The sequence below is a fragment of the Peromyscus maniculatus genome, chromosome 13 (assembly GCF_049852395.1).
Source record: "Peromyscus maniculatus bairdii isolate BWxNUB_F1_BW_parent chromosome 13, HU_Pman_BW_mat_3.1, whole genome shotgun sequence".
Classification (NCBI taxonomy): Eukaryota; Metazoa; Chordata; class Mammalia; order Rodentia; family Cricetidae; genus Peromyscus; species Peromyscus maniculatus.
In genome coordinates this window covers 20,717,828-20,737,075 of record NC_134864.1, presented here as the reverse complement: position 1 = coordinate 20,737,075, position 19,248 = coordinate 20,717,828, and the positions used below count along the sequence as shown (strand labels likewise).

General features: G+C 41.2%; 1 protein-coding gene across 2 annotated transcripts in view; it reads left to right on the top strand.

The window, feature by feature from the left end:
- Fbxl17 (F-box and leucine rich repeat protein 17) overlaps positions 1 to 19,248 on the top strand; it is a 456,752-nt gene that overhangs the window by 118,844 nt on the left and 318,660 nt on the right. For both annotated transcript variants that reach the window (XM_076549746.1, XM_006996260.4), the window contains one exon: positions 13,629 to 13,736. In XM_076549746.1, the coding sequence (XP_076405861.1) occupies positions 13,629 to 13,736 (108 nt within the window). The remainder of the gene's footprint in view (positions 1 to 13,628; positions 13,737 to 19,248) is intronic.

Sequence of the window (19,248 nt, the reverse complement as noted above, 5' to 3'; positions counted from 1 at the left end):
AGATATCCCATTTAAGACTTGAGTGACTTTAAGTCTCCCATTCTCAGCATATTGTCCAGTTGTGGGTCTCTGTATTCGTTCCCATCAACTGTGAGAGGAAGCTTCCCTGGTGAGGGTTGAACAAGGCACTGCCCTGTGGGTGTAACATGATCATTAGGAGAGTCTTTCAGTCCCATGATGTTTGACCTTGTTGCTTTGGGGCTCGGGCAAGTTGTCCATCATGGTGGGAGTACGTGGCTGAGGGAGCTGTTCATGTTGTAGATGGTGTGGTGGAGGCAGGAAGGGACCAGAATTTTGATATCACTTCCAAGCCATACTTCCTTTTTTCAACTTCCTTCCACTAATTTCCATCTCTTAAGGGTCCTGCTACTTCTCATTAAACAGGAGGCAGGAAATGTAAGGATCCGAACACATGAGCAATTGGGGCCCCTTCTCTGTGTATAGTGTTTGCCAGTTTCTTGTGTGCATATTTTGAAAACACAAGGAAGATGATTGTGTGTGTGTGCGTGTGCGTGTGCGTGTGCGTGTGTGTGTGTGTGTGTGTGTGTGTGTGTGTGTGTGTATGTTTATAGGGGAACATGCAAATTGAATGGTATCTGTCTTCCATGGCCCTTGTGTTCAATCCCTTCTCTTTTTGTGGTTAGAACTGAAAAATTGGTGTGAAAGAGAGACAGGCATTCATTTGCAAGTGGTAGGCAGGCCCCACCACAGGCTTTGAGTTTCAGGTGAAGAAGTGGGATGCAGACTTGAGTAGGAAGGCATAGGGTACATCTGAAGCACTCTGGCATCAAAGGCTGGAGGGTCTGCTTGCAGTAGGATATTACCCCATGACCTTGGAGGAGTTCTGAGAGACAGAAAAAGACATCGAGTGGCTTTGGTGTTACAGTCGGGGTATCCTGGAGCCAGATCAAGTAGAGGATAGCAACCAAAAGATGGACACTGAGCAGGAGTGAAGTGGTACCTCAGAAATGACTGGAAGGAATTTAGAGATGTGGTCTCTAGGAGACAGGCTAACGGGGAAGCTAGGAATCTAGCTTCCTGATGAGGTCACTAGACGGAAGCCGGTGGGTCTGGGGACTGTCTGATGTGTGTTATCTTCAGCCTGGGCACAAAGAGCAGCTCTGCAGTGCAGGCATGATCTCGCCATGCCATTGAGGGAGGTGCTCAGTTCAACGTCGTGTACTCATCCACCCTAGAATACCTTTTAATAACAGGTTCTAACTAGATCACTGTGTTTTGCATCCTACTTATGTGTATTCATATTTTTATTTCAAACTAGCAAATTAATTCAACATGGCATTGTTCTTATTCCTTAATTTTTAAGAAAAACTTTACAGTTTTCAATATTTATGAAATAAAAGATTAAAAAAAATTTTTTTGTTTGTTTTTTGGTAGGTTTTTTTTTGGCTTGTTACTCATACAGAATTCACTTGTACTGCTTTTTAATAATGTTCTTTCCCTGTGGTTTATAGAAGCTTTTTTGATTTAAAGAATAAAGACCAGGTACTGATTTTTATTTAGTATTTAGAGCCTGAATAATCTCTTAATTTATAAAATATTTCCATTTTATTTTGTAAGGCTTGATAGAAATTATTCAGGCTACAAGAGGAAATAAATTTGAAAATGTTTTCTGCCATGCATTTTTTGTTGTTGTTTTTAATTGTTTTCTGTGACTGTAAGTGCCAAAGCTGATGCAAGTGTGTAATCCTGGCTACTGTGAGGCTCAAACAGGAGGATTACAAGTTGAAGGCCTTTCTGAGCTAGAGTGAGTTCAAGGCCAGCCTAAGAAAGAGAGTTGAGGATCTGTCCAAAATGAAATGTCAGAAGAGGGCTGGGTTGGCTTCGCTGTAGAGTGTCTGCCTTTCATGTGTAAGGGTCTTGATTTCAATCCGGACGGCAGCTCTGGAGAGGAGGCAGGCATTACCCACTGCTGTAGAGCTCTGCGGAGCAGGAGCAGAAGGCCAGCAGGAGTTGGAGCAGCTCTGCACCTGCCCTGCCGAGGGGTTTTAATCCTCCCCTGACGAGCGGAACCATATTTACACGCCTTTTAATTTCATATCTGCCGTTTAAGTTGCATTTACTTTTGCACGTCAATAAATATTTTTAGCAAATAGCCTTTTGGCCACATACATCATTGTTTGGCTATGTCCTGTTTCAGAGCATTGTTACTGTAAGTCATATTGCAGTGAACATTGCGATGTGCAAATCTCTGCTGCTTTCCTTAGCATACTGCCGAGGAGTCCCTAAATGTCCTTCTGTGTCTAAGTGTGTATGGTTCCTAAGACTGCTACACTGTTGTATAAATAAACATACATGAATAGAATCTAGCACCAGGCCTGACAAGCAGGCACCCAAATCCTCAGTTTTTCTTAATGGCATTAATTCTGAATTGCATTAGTCTGTTTGGCTTCTGTGATACAGTGTTTCCATTGACTGCCTTGCCTGGAATGATTCATTCCTTTGCATTTTCACTAGGTGTTTATGAAGTTCTTCGTATTGTTTGCTGGGCCTGTGCTACCGGTCCCTGTGCGGTTGAACTCGGGAGCACAGTCTCATAAGGAAGCTGTAAATCTTTGCCTCCCATTCCAGGGATGTGGATGTCATGAGCTTTGTCCATCCTGGGTCTCTAATATTTAAAATGTGAGAAGCTTGCCCAATACTTTTTTGTTGTTGTAGTCAGATGAACAACAACTCCTCCATTTGTCTCTAGTTGGCTTCCTTGCAGGAGGGAGGGTTATATGCTGATCACACTGGTTTGGGCAAAGCCCCTCTCTCTCATTGTTGGCACCTTGCTCAAAGTAGGTAAGATTTCATAAGCTGTTTAAAATGTACGAAAGAACTTTTAGTGAGCTGGGAATGGATTTGTCTGACATGATGAAAAATGAATAACCTAATTTAAATTTTGTTTTTGATGATGGGTTTTCTTGTTTAAAGAATGTTAACATGAATATGTAAGAAATGTTCTATATTCATACACCAGATTGTGTGTATTATTTTTTTAAGCAAGTGATTATTGCCTTTCATTTATGATTAAAACATAGATTATTAGGGCTTTATACCTCAGTTAGATTTTATCCATCCTGGGCAGCACTTTTCCCTGCTGAAATATTAAAGTCTACTCTAGATATTGTCATAGCTCAGGTGACTCTTGAAGGCTGTGCTCCTGCGCTTCCCTGTGGATACTTTGTGTGTCGGACTTCCTGGGATGGGTGTGCCCTCTGCTGTTATGGAATATTGTACATGCAGATCATCTTACCATGCATGTCAACTGAACACGTTAGTGCAAACCTGCCTTGCATAATTTCCCCACAAATAAGAAAATTTGCTGTAGATCTATGTTTAAAGCCATCAGAGAGCCTCATTTGGGGGCTTTCTCACACTTTTATGGTAAAGTACATGCCATTGTGTTACCTTCAGTTAAACTTGCTATTGATATTTTATTGACTGTAAGTTCTATGTATCACCCCAGTCTCCTTATGTATAAATTCAGGCTGAGAACAGAACAAAAAGTGGGGTCATTTCTGTTTTTACTAGTGTGGGAGAGGGAATGGCATTATATAACACATTTTTATTAGCTGCTTATCTGTGTTCTCCTGAGTACAATAATAGGAGTAAGATAGCTTTGTATAATAATGTCCACAATATCATCTCCACAGAAATAGGAAAGGGAAGAAGTATCTGCACACTGAGTAGTAGCAAACCTTCATGGAGCACCTTGTGGACTGTGATCCCTTTAGTTTTGTATCTCAGCTTTACACTTTTCCCCCAGATACTGAGTAACTTCCTTACGAGTCCATTGATAGTAAGAGTTGGGGCTGGATTATAACCTAGGCAGTCTGATTCCAGAAATGTTGATAAAGTCACATAATCTTTTTTTGTTTTTTTTGAGGCAGGGTTTCTCTGTGTAGCTTTGTGCCTTTCCTGGATCTTGCTCTATAGATCAGACTGGCCTTGAACTCACAGAGATCCACCTGCCTCTCCTCCCGAGTGCTGGGATTAAAGGCGTGCCCAGCCACTGCCCGGTTGAAGTCATATAATCTTAAATTTCTTTTTGGTATAAGTAGGTTTGTCACTATTTTATTTATTTATTTATAATTAAAACTTTATTGTGAAGTGCCAGTATTTTCAGTTAATAACGGGATACTTTTTAAACAGATTTCTTTTCTGTTTCATGAACAAAGAAGAGTGTATAGTGGGCAGAAGGATTTGTGAGGACCACATGGAGTAGCCAAGCCTTGGGGAAGGACATGGTGACTGAAGGAAGCGGGAGGGGACAGGGTGAGGGAGGTGAGGAGGAAAAGGTGGGCCGCAGAGGCCAGGGGCGGCCAGAGATTGTAGGCACACCTGGACAGCTGGGAAGTCTCGGTACACTGCCTGCCTTTTGCTGTCTGAATTTTAGCATCCCTGTAGAAGTCTCATTAGCTGTGCTGCCATTTAGACGGCTTCGCTCTGTGCTTGGCCTTCCCTCTACGCTTCCGGAAGAAGCCCATTCAGAGGTGGATGATGCAGAGTTCAAGTTGTATGGACCACATTTCCTGTTTGCTTACAAACAACCCAGCTTTGTAAGTGATCTGCATGGTGGATTTAATTTAACGTTCTGTCATGCTCATGAGTATTTTCTTCTTAAAATGACTTCTCTGAGTGTATCTGTTAACTTCAAGGTTTTATTTAAAAATGAAAGTTCTACAGAATAGAAAAAGAGTCCTTTGCTTTCATATAATTAAAGCATGTTCCTGCGAGGTACCACAGCTCTTTGCAGTTACTTGAGCTTTTTGCTTATTCATATCAAATGGGACTTGTTCCTGCCTTTTGATTTCCAAGGCTAATGTACAAGTGTGTACGTTATGGCAGCATTCATAGATTATATTTCAGAATGCCCATTTCAGGAGTTAAAGTTGGAACACACCCAGAATAATCTAGCTCTCTGTTTAATTTATGTCATACAAGTATTAACCTTTGCTTAACTAAAACAGTGTTAGTCAAAGATACTTAGGAAATTGAAAGAAAGTGGTTCAGTTACACTCAACGTAAAGATTTTTTTTAAATCAGGACAGATAGATCCCTACGCCACTAGAAAGAGACCAGAGTCTTCACTTTTATAATTCTTTAACGTGGAATTTATAGGCTTTTAAAAGTCAGCCAACCCAATGTTTCAGTAGAGAGACTAATAATTAAATAAGATAGAATGAGTTAAAATATGGAAGGTCAAATAATCACATTTTCATTGGACAGTAATGAAATTCTAAACTTTTAGAAAATGATTCATTATGAATTCCAATGCCCTTGTTAAGGGTCCATTTTTAAATTTTGGTAAATTTTAAATGAGATTTAGCAATCACTGTGTTAGATTATTTCCCTCAAAATTGAACACAGGTCATATTATCACCCATGGTGTCGGTGCCAAATTAGTGTTGCTATAAAGAGATATGTACAGATAAATATGATACTTTGTACATGGTTGAGGGCTGTGTGTGAAATAGCATCGCCTACAAATTAATAATTACCAAAGTTAGAAGATTAGTAAATGGAGGTGCATTTGTAATTTAGTTTACTTTTGTACATTCAAATTTTTTAATTAAATTAAGGTAAAATTTCACTGTTTTGTGATTTTTTATTTGCTTGATGAAATAATTGCATAGCATTAATTTAAAAATTATATTAGTGAATATGTTAAAAGGTCTTTGATTTTCCATGCTATGGAAAAGTGACACTTGTGACAGCTCTTCTCTGAAGGGTTAGCATTTGTACAATTAAAATGTTTGAGAGGAACAATGTGTATGATTTTAGTCATGTTCTTGACTCTTTCTGCATCCACTGCATAATTATGGGAGATGAAGAAATCACTGAATCACTGACTACTGAAATGGTGATCTTAGTGCAGTGGGGATATCACCCCGGGAATGGGTGCTTTGTGTTTTTCCCCATTCTGGATCATAAGCTCTGCACTCAATTGTTTGTCCTGTTCACGACATATAGAGCAGGACCTGACACCTACGGCAGGAAATGCCGTGCTCGTAATCGTGGCTTAGAAGAAATCTGCTTCTATTGAATTATTTATAAAATAATTTTTCTTTTTTCTTTTTCTTGTTTTTTTGAGACAGGGTTTTTCTCTGTAGTCCTGGCTGTCATGGAACTCATGCTGTAGCCCAGGCTGGCCTTGAACTCTGAGATCTGCTTGTCACTGCCTCCTGAGTGCTGGGATCAAAGGCGTGCATGGAGGATAGAGTAGTGAATTGTGTAGATGTGATGTATTCATATAGGCACAGAGATAGGATATTGGATTAAAATGAGGTAGAAAAGACAGGGAGGAGTCAGATTATTACAGGCCTTGCATATCACAGAAATATTTGGATTTTATTCTAAGAGCAATTGGTGTCATTGGAAGATTTTTCAATAGCAAGTGGATTGATTTGACTTGTGGTTTTGAAAGATCACTGGGGCTTGATTCGTGAAGGTTAGGTTGGTAGGGCCATGAGTTGCAGTACGGGGTCTTATATGTAGACTATTAAAGGTGTTCTGAGGAGGGGGGTGGTATATTTTGGATTACATTGGGTACAGTAGAGCGGACAGAAATAATCCCAGTATAGAATCAAGGCCATCTTCAGTATTAGTATTCAGTATTAATATCTAGTTAAACATATCTGTTTGATTCATTCATGGGACTGTGTTTATATTGACTCAATAATTACAATTTGGAGAACTTCCAGAATTGTGTATCTGGCCTGAAATTGTAGGAGGAGGGTGAGGTCTCCTAAGTCTCATCAAGGGCAAGAAACACTATTATTTGGTACCCTCATTTAGGATTTTGCAGAGTAACTCTATGGCAGCTCTATATAAATGTCTAAAGATTTTCCCACTTTTTTTAGAGTTAATACTTATGGTTTGGATGAGAAGGTTCTCCCATATGCTCAGGTGTTTGAACACTTGGTCCCCGATCAGTGGTGCTGTTTAGGGAGATTCGGGAGATGCAGCCTTGCTTGCACTGGCTGTGGGCTTTGCGAGTGCCTAGCCTCCCTTCCGGTTTGTCCTCCCTCTTCTTCGTACTTGCTGTTGAAGATGTGACATCTCAGCGTCCTGCATGTGCTGCCCTGCCTGCTGCCTGCTGCTTCTTGCCGTGTTGGGCTTTTAGAACCCTAAGCCAAAATAAACTCTTCTTCCCATTGGTCATCGTGTGTTAGCACAGCGTCAGAAAAGTCACTAATGCAACCACAGCTTGTTTTTCTTTCCGGGTATGCAGTAACTCAGAGGTCATTTCCCTTTCGCGATTTTGAGCCTTTTTAGACAACAGTGCCTTCCTCAGAGTCCACTTCCTGCCTTTCCTGTTCAGCTTCCCTCTTCTTTTGGATTTGACTACCCCAGCCTTCTACTAAGCATCCTGCTTGTGTGGGGAAGGTGTGCTTGCTTGAAGACTATACAAGCCTCACAGAAATCTACAGCACATCTGTGTCATCTGCATGGGTTGCCAATGTTAACTAAAGGATAGAGCATCTCTGGAAGTTCCTTAGCATGCTGACCCACCATGCTTTGATCCGGACACTCAGCTTCTGGGGTAGATGGCCCAGGGTGGGCGAGGTGGGGCTTGAATTCATTCTCGGTCTTGAGTGAGGTTAGCCCTATGAGTGGGATCACATATTATTTTGTATATGAACAGATTCTGACTTCAGCACTCAAAAGACTGTTTAAAGCTGTCCCTTGGGAGGGCCGAGAGCTTAGCTCCTGGTGAGACAGACGCTGGTCTCCCATGGGTGGGTCTCATCCTCAGCTCCCACAGACCAGAAGGCATGCTTTGCCCCTACTAGTCTAGTTGTTTTGTTGGGAAGTCAGTTGCTTTAGGCTTGTTTTCATTGCCTTCTGACTGGGGGATAAGTGCTGCCCGGGGCTATAATCAGGATGCTAGATGATGCGGAAAGGAAACTTGGCTTGGCATACACTGAGTCTCAGTAAATATAGCTGTTTGTATCTACGATATCTTTTAACCCACTGGCTTTGAGTGTCCCAAACCTCAACTGAGTGTGAGCTGTGACCAGAAACTGAATCTCTAAGTTTAGAAGCAGTCTATGATCTAAGACCACGTTGGCGGAGTTAGTGACCCTCCACTGCATGCCAGGGAAATTTTAGTCACATGAGGCCATTTCTGCCACACTGGCTAGTCTAGTTGTCTCCTCAAGATTATGTAAACCCATTACTTTTGTCTTCTGATGGGGCTCCCCCACAGCAGCCGAGATTTCAGACCAGAACTCACAAAAACCACCCTCAGAGCGATTTCTGATTGAGTGTACCCCCTAAGAATTCACGTTAACCCCGCGTTTCTGGTTTCAAGGTTAGCAGTTAGACAAAGTCCCTTTAGGGTTCTGAACTGAAGCCCTGCCTGTGTCTTTGCATATGGTTATATTTGTTCATGATCCTCTTGACTCAAGAGGGTGCAGCAGACATTGTTAGCAGCAGCACTTTCCCGATGGAGACCGAATGGACCCTTGTCCTTTTTTGCTTACTTGGTTAGCATGCCCGGTTAAGGAGGCCAGTCATGTTCCCCCTGTGTTATGTGAATCATGCTGAGTCTGGCATCTCCCCCCTTGTTCTCACAATAGCTTTGACTCAAAGCTCGGCGTCTGATTTGCAAACTGACTTCATGCTTCCACAACCCAGAGTCATGTCTGTGTTTGTACACTAATTCTCATTCTCCACCTTGTTTTTCCATAGTCTGTCTTCTCTAAATAAATGAATCACAGGTTGGAAACCTAAAATTCCGTAGTGATGTGTAGTGATTTTGACAAAGGATGCTGAGAAAATTGGATAGACTTATATTAAAAGTGAACCTTTTTTTTTTTTTTTTTCCGAGACAGGGTTTCTCTGTGTAGCTTTGAGCCTTTCCTGGAACTCACTTGGTAGCCCAGGCTGGCCTCGAACTCACAGAGATCCGCCTGGCTCTGCCTCCCAAGTGCTGGGATTAAAGGCGTGCGCCACCACCGCCCGGCTATGAACCCTTATCCTTACTGCACACCCAGCATAAATATTAATGCAAAGAACGCCATGGACCTTGATATTAGAGATGCCATCATTAAGAAAATGAAAAGACAGGGCATAGCTTAGAAGTGATTTGTATATAGAATATATAAAATCTCCTTCAACTTAGTAAGACAATCTAATTCTTTAACTGATAAGAATCAGACATGTACTGAGTTATCAGTTCTTCTCAGAGACATTTACTCAAATAAAAATATAGTTCCATACAAAGACTTTTATGTAAGGGACATCTTTCAAAATCCTAAATTAGAAAGGATTTCACATATTTATCACCTGGTCAAATGTTATATATATATATGTTGTGTGTGTGTGTGTGTGTATATAGGCATTCTATACAGCAGTGACAGTTCTACTCAAATACAGATGTATGCGCACACATATATGGATAAATCTCAAAAACATTTTCATAGGAAACCAATTGCACAAAAGGCTACCTAGGATGGACTCATAGGAAGGTTTCTAGATGAGGCAGAGGTCTAAAGATAGACAATGTGTTGCCAGAGTCTGGGCCTGGAGCAGAGCTTGACCTATGTGGATACAAAAGAGTAAAGAGGATTGGCTGCATAATGGTATTATCTTGATAAAATGATAGGACCTATACTTAGTTATACGGTTTTATCTTTTAAAACAAGTGCATTTATTCAGCACAATGATGCATTTTGGAATTATACAGTGAAGAAAAAAAAAGTAAGTTTTTTGGTGTTTTCATGCCAGGAATTTACTTTTAAAATGGGGAAATTGTACCTCAATATGTTATTTTAAAAATCCACTATCTTCTGTGAGTTAGGACATAGCTATTCAGTTTTTTTGTCTTCTAACCCCCAAAGATAATCTTCATCCCCTGGGCAGTTTTTCTCAAGGTATAAGGTACACGACAGTCACCTGAAGATTGGATTAAGTGCATAATGGGATAGCATGTAGTTAGCAGGACCCAGGTTCTGCAGTTTGAGCAAATTCCAAGATGAGGATGACTCAATAAGGCTGGTCAGAAGAACCAGACCTCATTGAAGGTCCACTTGACCTTGTTAACCAGAACCTGAACATCGGACTCTCTGGAGGCTCTTTTAAAATCAAATGGTGCAGGTCTCTAGCCAGGGAACCAGGAGTCCCCTCTGAGTCTGGTGTGTTGTTGAGTTGACAGCAGCAGATTTTCACCTGTCTCCATCACCGTTACCTCCCAGTTCCACTTGTAATCTAGTGCTCCCAGATGGAGACTGCGATCTCCAGAGAGAGGGGAGGAATAAAGTAGCATCCTTTAGTTCTGCTGGTTTTGAATTATTACTCCTTAGTTCTGGATGTGAATCACAAGACAGAAGACATGTGATCAGGAGTGATGATGCTAGTTACCAGCTAGTGAGAAATTACGATTTCTCACTGTTCACAGCATTTTACTTGCATTGTTCTTGCACTCATATTTTACTCTGAGAAGTAAGTCCCATTGTTGTCTCTGTAGTGAGATAGACATAATACAGAGAAGTGACCCAAAGAAAGGATGGGGCATCCGTGTGCGACTTAAAGCTGAGCACCCAGACTCGAGGATTCCAGAGAGGCTGAGACCCACGAATACTTCCCTTCCTATAATCTATACTTGGGTTTATGCCTGAACTTCTGCCCCAGGCCACTCACTGACTGTGAGTTAGGGTTTCTGTTGCTGCAGTGAAACACCATGACCCAAAGGAAGTTGGAGAGGAAAGGGTTTATTATTAGGCTTACTCTTCAGCAGTGCTGTTCAGCACTGAAGGAAGTCAGGACAGGAGCTCAAACAGGGCAGGATCCTGGAGGCAGGAGTGTTGCAGAGGCCATGGAGGGGAGCTGCTTACTGACTTGCTCCATGTTCCTTGCTCAACCTGCTTTCTTTTTTTGTGGAGGCAGAGGCGAGTTATAGAACCCAGGACCACCATCCCAGGATGGCACCACCCACCATGGGCTGGGCCCTACTCTATTGATCACTAATTGAGAAAATGCCTTACAGCTGGATCTCATGGGGGCATTTCCTCAACTGAGCCTCTTTTCTCTCACTCTAGCTTGTGTCAAGTTCACACACGAAAGCAGCCAGAACAACTGACCCCCTGTCAGCTTGACACACAAGTACATCACAATTGAGCCACATCCCTTCCTTTATCATTCATCCCCAAGATCTCACATTAAAAAAATCATAAATAATTTTAAAAGTCTCACAATTTTTATAAAATTCAAGCACAATAAAATTTCAGTCCCTTTAAAATAGCCAATCTCTTTTAAAATCCAGCCTTTTAAAATTCAGAGTCTCTCACCTGTGGGCTCCAGTAAAATGCTTTCTTATTTCAAGAGGAAAAAAATCAGGGCACAGTCACAATGAAATAAAATCAAAACCAAATTCCAACTGCCCAATGCTGGGATCCATTCACCATCTTCTGGACTCCTCCAAAGAGGTTGGGTTACTTCTCACTGCTCTCTATTTTTATCTTTCATTCTCCCACAGAACATTTCACAGAACTCTTAACACTCAATGGCTCTTGTAGTCCCAAAATTCCAAAGTCCTTCCACAATTCTCCCAGAAACATGGTCACCTTGACACAAACGAGTCATCAGAGAGGAAGGCATTTCCATCAGTTGAGGAAATGCCTCCATGAGATCCAGCTGTAAGGCATTTTCACAATTTGTGATCAATGGAGGAGTTCACAGTCCATGGTGAGTGGTGCCATTCCTGGTCTGGTGGTCTTGGGTTCTATAACGAAGCAGATTGAGCAAGGCATGTGGCGCAAGCCGGTAAGCAGCACCCCTGTTTGAGTTCCTGTCCTGACTTCCTTCAGTGATGAACAACAATGAAGAAGTATGAGCCAAGTAAGCCCTTCCCTCCCCAAGCTGCTTTGTGGTCATGGTGTTTCATCGAAGCAAAGAAACCCTAGCTAAGACGCTGGTCTTTGTAGGGGAATAGATGACCTCTGACTTGAAGGTCATTTTATTAGTCTTCTAAAACAAACGTACCCGATCAGAGTTTCTACACTTGAGGGCTTCAGTCTGCTCTCATTCTGCAGATTCATCAGGCTCTGCTGATGCTGGAGGCCCATCTCAGTTGTCTTAGTCCAGTGGCTTCAGCTAAAAGAGAAAGGCCTACCAACAGAACTTGTGACTATTCCTTTCCCTCTTTAAAAGCTCAGGGTCCTGGGATCTGAGTTCCTCTTCTTTCCAACCTCTTCAAAAAAAAAGACTCGATGCCAGTCTGAGATTGAGCAGGGCATTTAACTTACTGACCATGTACTTAACCCCTGTAACCTTTCTCTTTGGTTTTTAATTAAAGGTTGTGTTTCATTGATGCTTCCAGCGATTTTAGTGCCTTATGTATTCCATGTTAACATAATGTATTTAGAAAGCTGAATGTAAGGCAAGTCCATTTTTAATTTACCAATGGCACCCTTAGTCTTAATATGCTTAAGCATACTTTACTTTTGACGGCAGAATTAATCTTTTATCAGACTTGCCAAGGATCCTGTTGATGTCGTTACTTTAGGGGAAATGTTCCTGTGATTGTTTCAGAATTAATGCTGTTCACATTCTTCTATTTCCCACTGTCTGTAGCACATAAAGAAGATGCAGATAAGAGTCACTCATACTAGAACTAATGTTAAAACAATGGATATCGCTGTTGTCTGAAATCTAACAAACATGTTTGGTTTCATTTTGGATGAAGAAAGTGAATTTAGAGTACTTATGTGTTACCATGTGTTTGGACTTTTTTTTTTATAAGTTCAACTTTAAAGAAAAAATTCACGTAATTACAGAAAGATAATTTTTATATGTGGAGAAAAGTTTTCGAGATGATTGAGACAGAAATGGAGTTTCATTCTGCCTTTCATTTTTAAAGGAAAGCTAGTTAGAAATATCCAGAACTAATACTGTAAGTTCTTTGCATCACAGGGGCCTCTGACTTTTGAATGACTTGAGAGTCACTTGGGGCTTATTAAAAGTGCAGACGGTGGGGTTCCATCCCTTTTACTTGTAAGTTTGCAGTAGTCCCCCAGAGGATGTCAGTGTTCACCGCATGGGGGCTCTCCAGAGAAATAAGACCGTTAGGAGATTTCTGTTTTCACCAAGGAAGTCTTACAGGGAGTTGATGTACATTGTTCTGAGACTGAGAAGTCCCAAGCTCTATAGTTGGTATTTTGGGGACCCAGGAGAGCATATGGTATAGTAAAAGTCAGTGATCCAGGGAAGGACAGTAGGAATGAATGTGTGGAGTTAGGTATTGATGATCCTGCCCAGCTTTATAAATACATTACTAATCACTGAGCTGAACCTTTAAAGGGTGAATTTTATAGCATGAAATAGTGTCAATAAAAATGTGAAGAGCAGAGAGAGGAAGAGACACAGGACAAGAATTGGAGTAGCTGTTGTCAATGTATCTTTTGTTTCTCTACAGAAGTATGAAAAGATGGAAGATAAGGGATGTAAGGTGAAGGAAGTAATTCTTAGTCACACAGATGACATTGCAGCATGTATGTGTGCTGATTCAGATGACCCATTGCAAAGGTTAAGGAGCCACTGTGAAGCAGACTTGGATAGGTGTCATATCATGAGTTCATGGGATACCATCTCAAGTAACTTCCTTCATGTTTCTTCCCTAGGTGACAGACCAGTCAGTGAAGGCGTTTGCTGAGCACTGCCCTGAACTCCAGTATGTCGGCTTCATGGGTTGTTCAGTTACTTCCAAAGGAGTCATTCACCTCACCAAAGTAAGTACCACAGCTCTGTTTCCCTCATGTTTCTGAGTATTACAAAGGTAACTGTCACCATCAGCCATCTTCCTATTTCTAGGCAGGCATTCCAACACTGAGCTATATCCCAGGCCATCTTTCTGCTTTTTATGTAGTGGCACGACTGGCCTTGAACTCAATATGTAGCTCCAGAAGCTTTTGAACTTGTGGCTCCCTTGCATTAGCCATGGACTGGCAGGAATACAGACCTGTTACACTATGTTTAGTTCATTGTTTTGAAGCCATGTCTTCTTCTGTTGCCCAGCTGGTCTTGACATCATAGGTTCTGGATCCACCTCATTCTCCTGAGTTGCTGGGCTTATGGGCATTTTCCAGTTGTGCCTGGCTTTCTGGTATTGCTAAATGTAGTTAATGAGGAATAGTTGGATAAGTACAGAAGTCAGCTAGTATTTGATAAACTAAAAACCAGTTTTAGAAAACAATATACTTTTTCTGAAATTGAATCCTTATTTTAAAATGATAAACTTTGAAAAGTTTGTTTTACGTTTTCATTGCTAATACTTATAAAAACATGAGTTAATGAAACTGATACGTGAGAAGAATCATTTAAATTTTAACTTAGAAAGCATTGCATATAGATGATGCTTTGAGTTTCAACTACTCTCTCCTCACTCTGTCCTAGGAGCATTTGCTTTATTTACAAAGGGAGTGTGGTCATTACGTTGACTAATCTGAGTATATAAAGTGAAAAGAGACTATATGCCACACATTTGCCTGGTACCTCAGAGCTCACTTACAACCACACATATATTTTAGAAATGCTGAAGGTCTTAGCTTCTTTGCGGTAGCTTTTCATTTCTCCTCGGGTGACAGTTAGGGGCTAATTCTTACATCCATGTGATAGAGAGGTTACTATAAAATACCTGTGTGCTGCCTTTCTTGCGTGATGTGTAGCTTTAACTCATACCACACTGTGCTTGGAAAAGGAGCGCTGGTGTTGCCTTTTGACTTGACAGCAGAGTAGCCTGTCCTTCACTTTTTCTCGTACTGATTACAAAGCCGTTGCATGGCAGCCCAGTGATAAAATAAATAGGGAAGATCGAAGCTCTCTTTATGCTTCATCTGGTTGGGTCTCTTCAAGGTTCCCGCTTAGTGAGTCATGTTGCTTTCCCTTCAGGAAAAAGAACAAATGTTTCTGAGTGACATAAGACTGTGCTGGTGGGGGCAGCAAGTAGGTGCCAGAGCTCCCTCGTCGCCTCCAGTTTGGTCCTTGGCTCTGCCACTTACTATCTCAAGCAGGCCAATTACTTTTCAGTCTGTTAACTAAGGCAGGTTTGGGCGGGTGCTTTCCCCAGTTTTGAGACCACAGCGGGAGTGAAGTGAAGGGTCATTATTACTATCAAAGGAAATCCTACTCTATGCAAACTGCTAGAAAATTAGTGCAAACTTTGGTTCAAAAAAATCAAATCACCGTTCTTATTTAGTGTAACTTAAAGAAAGAGAGCCTGGGGGTATATTGCGTCTGAAATGACTGATGAGGCTTAATTGTGTTCTGAGGACCAGAGCCTAAAGCTAAAGGAGAAGATATGGACTTATATTTTCAATTATCGATCTACCAGAACATCTAGTATAACCGAGACCATATGTAACCACATATTTTTATTCATTCCCTGTAACCTTGGCCTGAAAATCTTGAGATGAATGTTTTTCTAGTCCCTTCTAATGCTGAATGTAGAAATGCCATGGGATGAACAGATTGTGCACAACTGTTACAACAACCATTTGTGGGATTTTTATGATCACTCAAAATTGTGCTCACTAAAGACAAAACAAGATTACCAGATGACTTTGTCCTCTCTGAGTATTTGAGATGGCTCCAAATTCTGTTTGGTGGTATTTAAAAGAATTATTATCTGTGATAAAATAACAGCTACAGTAAATGTATGGCTGGAAAGTTTCATTTGCTGGGAAGGTTCTTCTGAAGTTTATAGCAAGGGCTTTTGGTGTGGCCTGCTAACAGGTGGAAACTTCTAGACTCCTATTAAAGCTAGTTCACAGAGTTCTCCATAGAGTGTATTCACTTAGATGGAAAGTGACTTGTGGTACTTTTTTGTGCTCAAATGAGAGCGCAGTGGAGTTGTGTTGAGCATGCCCATCTTTTGTAAAGCTATGGAAGTCAAGTTTCATGAAACTCAAGCTTTACGCTTAACATCTTTGCCTTCTGCTAGTGTTTTTAACCAATTACTAATATATTTATAAAACGTTGGTAAATATATCAAGTGCCCCTTAAAAATTGTGTTTTCTTCGTTATAATATGTAATTTTTAATGCAGTGATTTGGGACCTGTAAAATACAATGTTCAGAGTAGTCACCTTAAATATGTTTACTTTTGACATGATATTAAAAAGTCTCTTTTAACATACGGTTTTGCATTTTACAAATTAAGGTAAATGGCATAAAATTGCTATACGTTAATTTCTGTGTAGGCAGCCACACACTTGGATTAAATGATCTATTCTTAGATTAATAATTTCTTGTACCTTAAAGAATCAAAGGATTTAGAAGTTGTTGGGGTGGGGAGACTGTGAAGTTACTCAGCAAAACTAAGAAATGTCAAATATTTTAGTACATTAGTAACAAAAATTGGGCCATCGTGACTCTTTAACTTAAGCAAAGAGCCAGAGGGCAAAAGATTGGGACTACATGGAAGACTGTTGTTATCCTACTATTCTGTCCACCGTGGTTCAGTTCCACTTTGAAATTTCAGTCTTAACTGAGCTTCAACTTTCTTTGTGATGATTCTTGTTTCCACAAATCGGGAGAGTCTGCTAACGTCAAACAGTATCGCTTAGGAAACTGTCTTCTTAAACTTCTTTATCATATCAGTGTGAGTCCGATTGAGAAAGCCGGGTCCACTGGACTGTGTCTGCAAATGTCCAGTTAGGTAAGCTAAGAGCTGAGGCTCCATGTAAACCTTGAGTGCCAGCAACTCTCCTGCAGCAGAACTGGCCTCTGCCAAAGTAGTTGGGTTTGTCACTTGTAAATATGAAGTGTCTTTCTCTTGCTCCCTTTAAAAATAAATCCAGGAAATGAAAGTGTACAGTTAACCCCTCGTGCTCAGATCAGGTGCTTCCCTATCACTTGTCACTAAAGCAGCTACAGGGAACATGGCAGAGCACTCAAAATCCCCAGGAAGTGACTGCTGCTAGTTTAGTTCAAATGCTTAGAGTAAGAAGAAGAGAATTCACTGAAAAGGATTAAAACACATCAAACATGTAGACACTGTGGGTTTATAATGATACAAACAGCGCTTGATCCTTCCCCTACATTATCATAGCAGGGACCAACCCTTCAACAGACAGGATACAGGAAGAAAATACTTCAGGTACCTCATGGTGGAGCACGCCTTTAATTCTTACACTCAGGAGGCAGAGGCAGATATCTGTGAGTTTGAGACCATGCTGGTCTACATAGTACCAGGACAGCCAGGGCTAAGTAGAGAGACCCCGTCTTTTTTTTTTTCATTCTGGATACCAGACAACAGAGAACAACAATCCCTGAGATTTGAGAAACTAACAGAAACCTGCCACGATTGTCTCAGAGGACTTGACCGAAGGATTTCCAGATGGCAGCTTAGGGAAGGGGATCATACAAAGAGCAGTGAACTCTGTGAGGTGACAGAACAAACAGTCCAGGGGATCAGTGGATTTCAGGAGGGAGTGCTGGTGTGGAGAGAACTGCAGGGAGAATGCTCTCTCCTCACCCAGCCTCCCACAGTCCCTGAGTAAGGAGCTGGACTGAAAATAAAAGCACGTGTTTCAGATGTCCTCTGCTGCTGCTAACTCATTACTTAGGTAAATGAGCAGAACTAAATGCCTGCGTAAGAAAAGAACGTTCTCTAATCAGTGAGCTCAGTTTCCATTTAATGAAATGAGAAAGAATAGCAGACTGGAATCCCAAGTATGCAGAAGAAAGAAAGCGGTAAAAATGCAAGTGGAAATTAGCAAAATAGAAAACCAATAACGAAACCGGTACTGGCTGGTTTTGTGTCAACTTGACACAAGCTAGTGTCAGCAGAGGAAGGAGCCTCAGCAGAGGAAATACCTCCATGAGATCCAGCTGTAAGGCATTTTCTCATTTAGAGATCAATGGGGAAGTGCACAGCCCATGGTGGGTGGGGCCATCCCTGGGCAATTGGTCCTGGGTTTTATAAGAAGGGGGAAATAAGCCATGGGAAGCAAGCCAGTAAGCATCTTCTTTCCATGGCCTCTGCATCAGCTCTTGCTTCTGGGATCCTGCCCTGTTTTGAATTCCTGTCCTGACTTCCTTCAGTCATGAACAGCAATGCTGAAGTGTAAGCCATTCCTCACCAACTTGCTCCTTGGTCATGGTGTTTCCTTGCAGCGACAGGAATCCTAACTAGGACAAATTGGTACCGGCATAGGCATAGTGGGGTCCTGCTGTGACAGACCTGGCCATGTTTTGGGGAGGGACTTTGTGGAAGGACTTTGGAACTTTGGGCTAGAAGAGCCATTGAGTGTTGAGAGCTCAGTGAGATGCTTTTTAGGAACTTGGAAGATAAGAATGTGGAGAGAAGTGCAGAAGATGGAGGCCTGCCTTTCACAGTTTCAGAGGGAAGTTTAAAGACTCTATCTTTAGGGCCATTTGTTATTTTGAATTAAGATCCCGTCGTTCTGGTTAGCTGGGGCTGAAGAATCAGCTGTGATTAACAAGATATCAGAACTACTAAAGTGAAATTTTACTTTGCTGGGATACTTGATGTTGATCAGCTGGCACTAAGAAATTATCAGTGATTAAGAAGAGACCTGCATCACTGAGGTGAAATCTTCTGGGAAGTGTTTCCTGAGAGCACAGAGAAGCTGTGTTCTAGAGGCCGCCAAGATTATACCTCGTGCTGACATCTGGACTTGGGAAAAGTTGGCTTTTTGATTACAGAGATGGAATCTAGTCTGATTGATTGAAAAGGGAAAGAAGATGAAAGTAACAATATCCGGACGTGTAGCAAGTGGAACAGACCTCAAAGGAATGGGAAGAAAATGTTACATGTCACTGCCTGTCATGAATAGAGGTTCAGCCAGGTCTCGTGGCACACCCCTTTAATCCCAACACCTAGGAGACAGAGACAGGGGAGTCCCTGAGTTTGAGTCCAGCATGGTCTACAGAGAGAGTTTCAGGACAGCCAGGGCTAAAAAACCCTGTCTCAAAAAACATTCAAACAAACAAAAAAAAATGAATTGGAAAAATACCTACTATACATTTAATAGTGATTAATACCAAAATTTATAAAAACTGAATAATGAGAAAAGGATTAACCTAATTTTTAAAACTGGTAAAGCACTTGAGTGAATATTTTAAAGAGGACACATAAATGGCCAAAGGCTTAATATTTATTGTTAATAATCATCAGAGAAATGTGTGTTAAAGTTGTAATGAGATATTACCCCATACTTGCCAGAATGGTTATTATGGAGAAGTTAAAAGATAAGTGTTAGTAAGATCTATATGGACA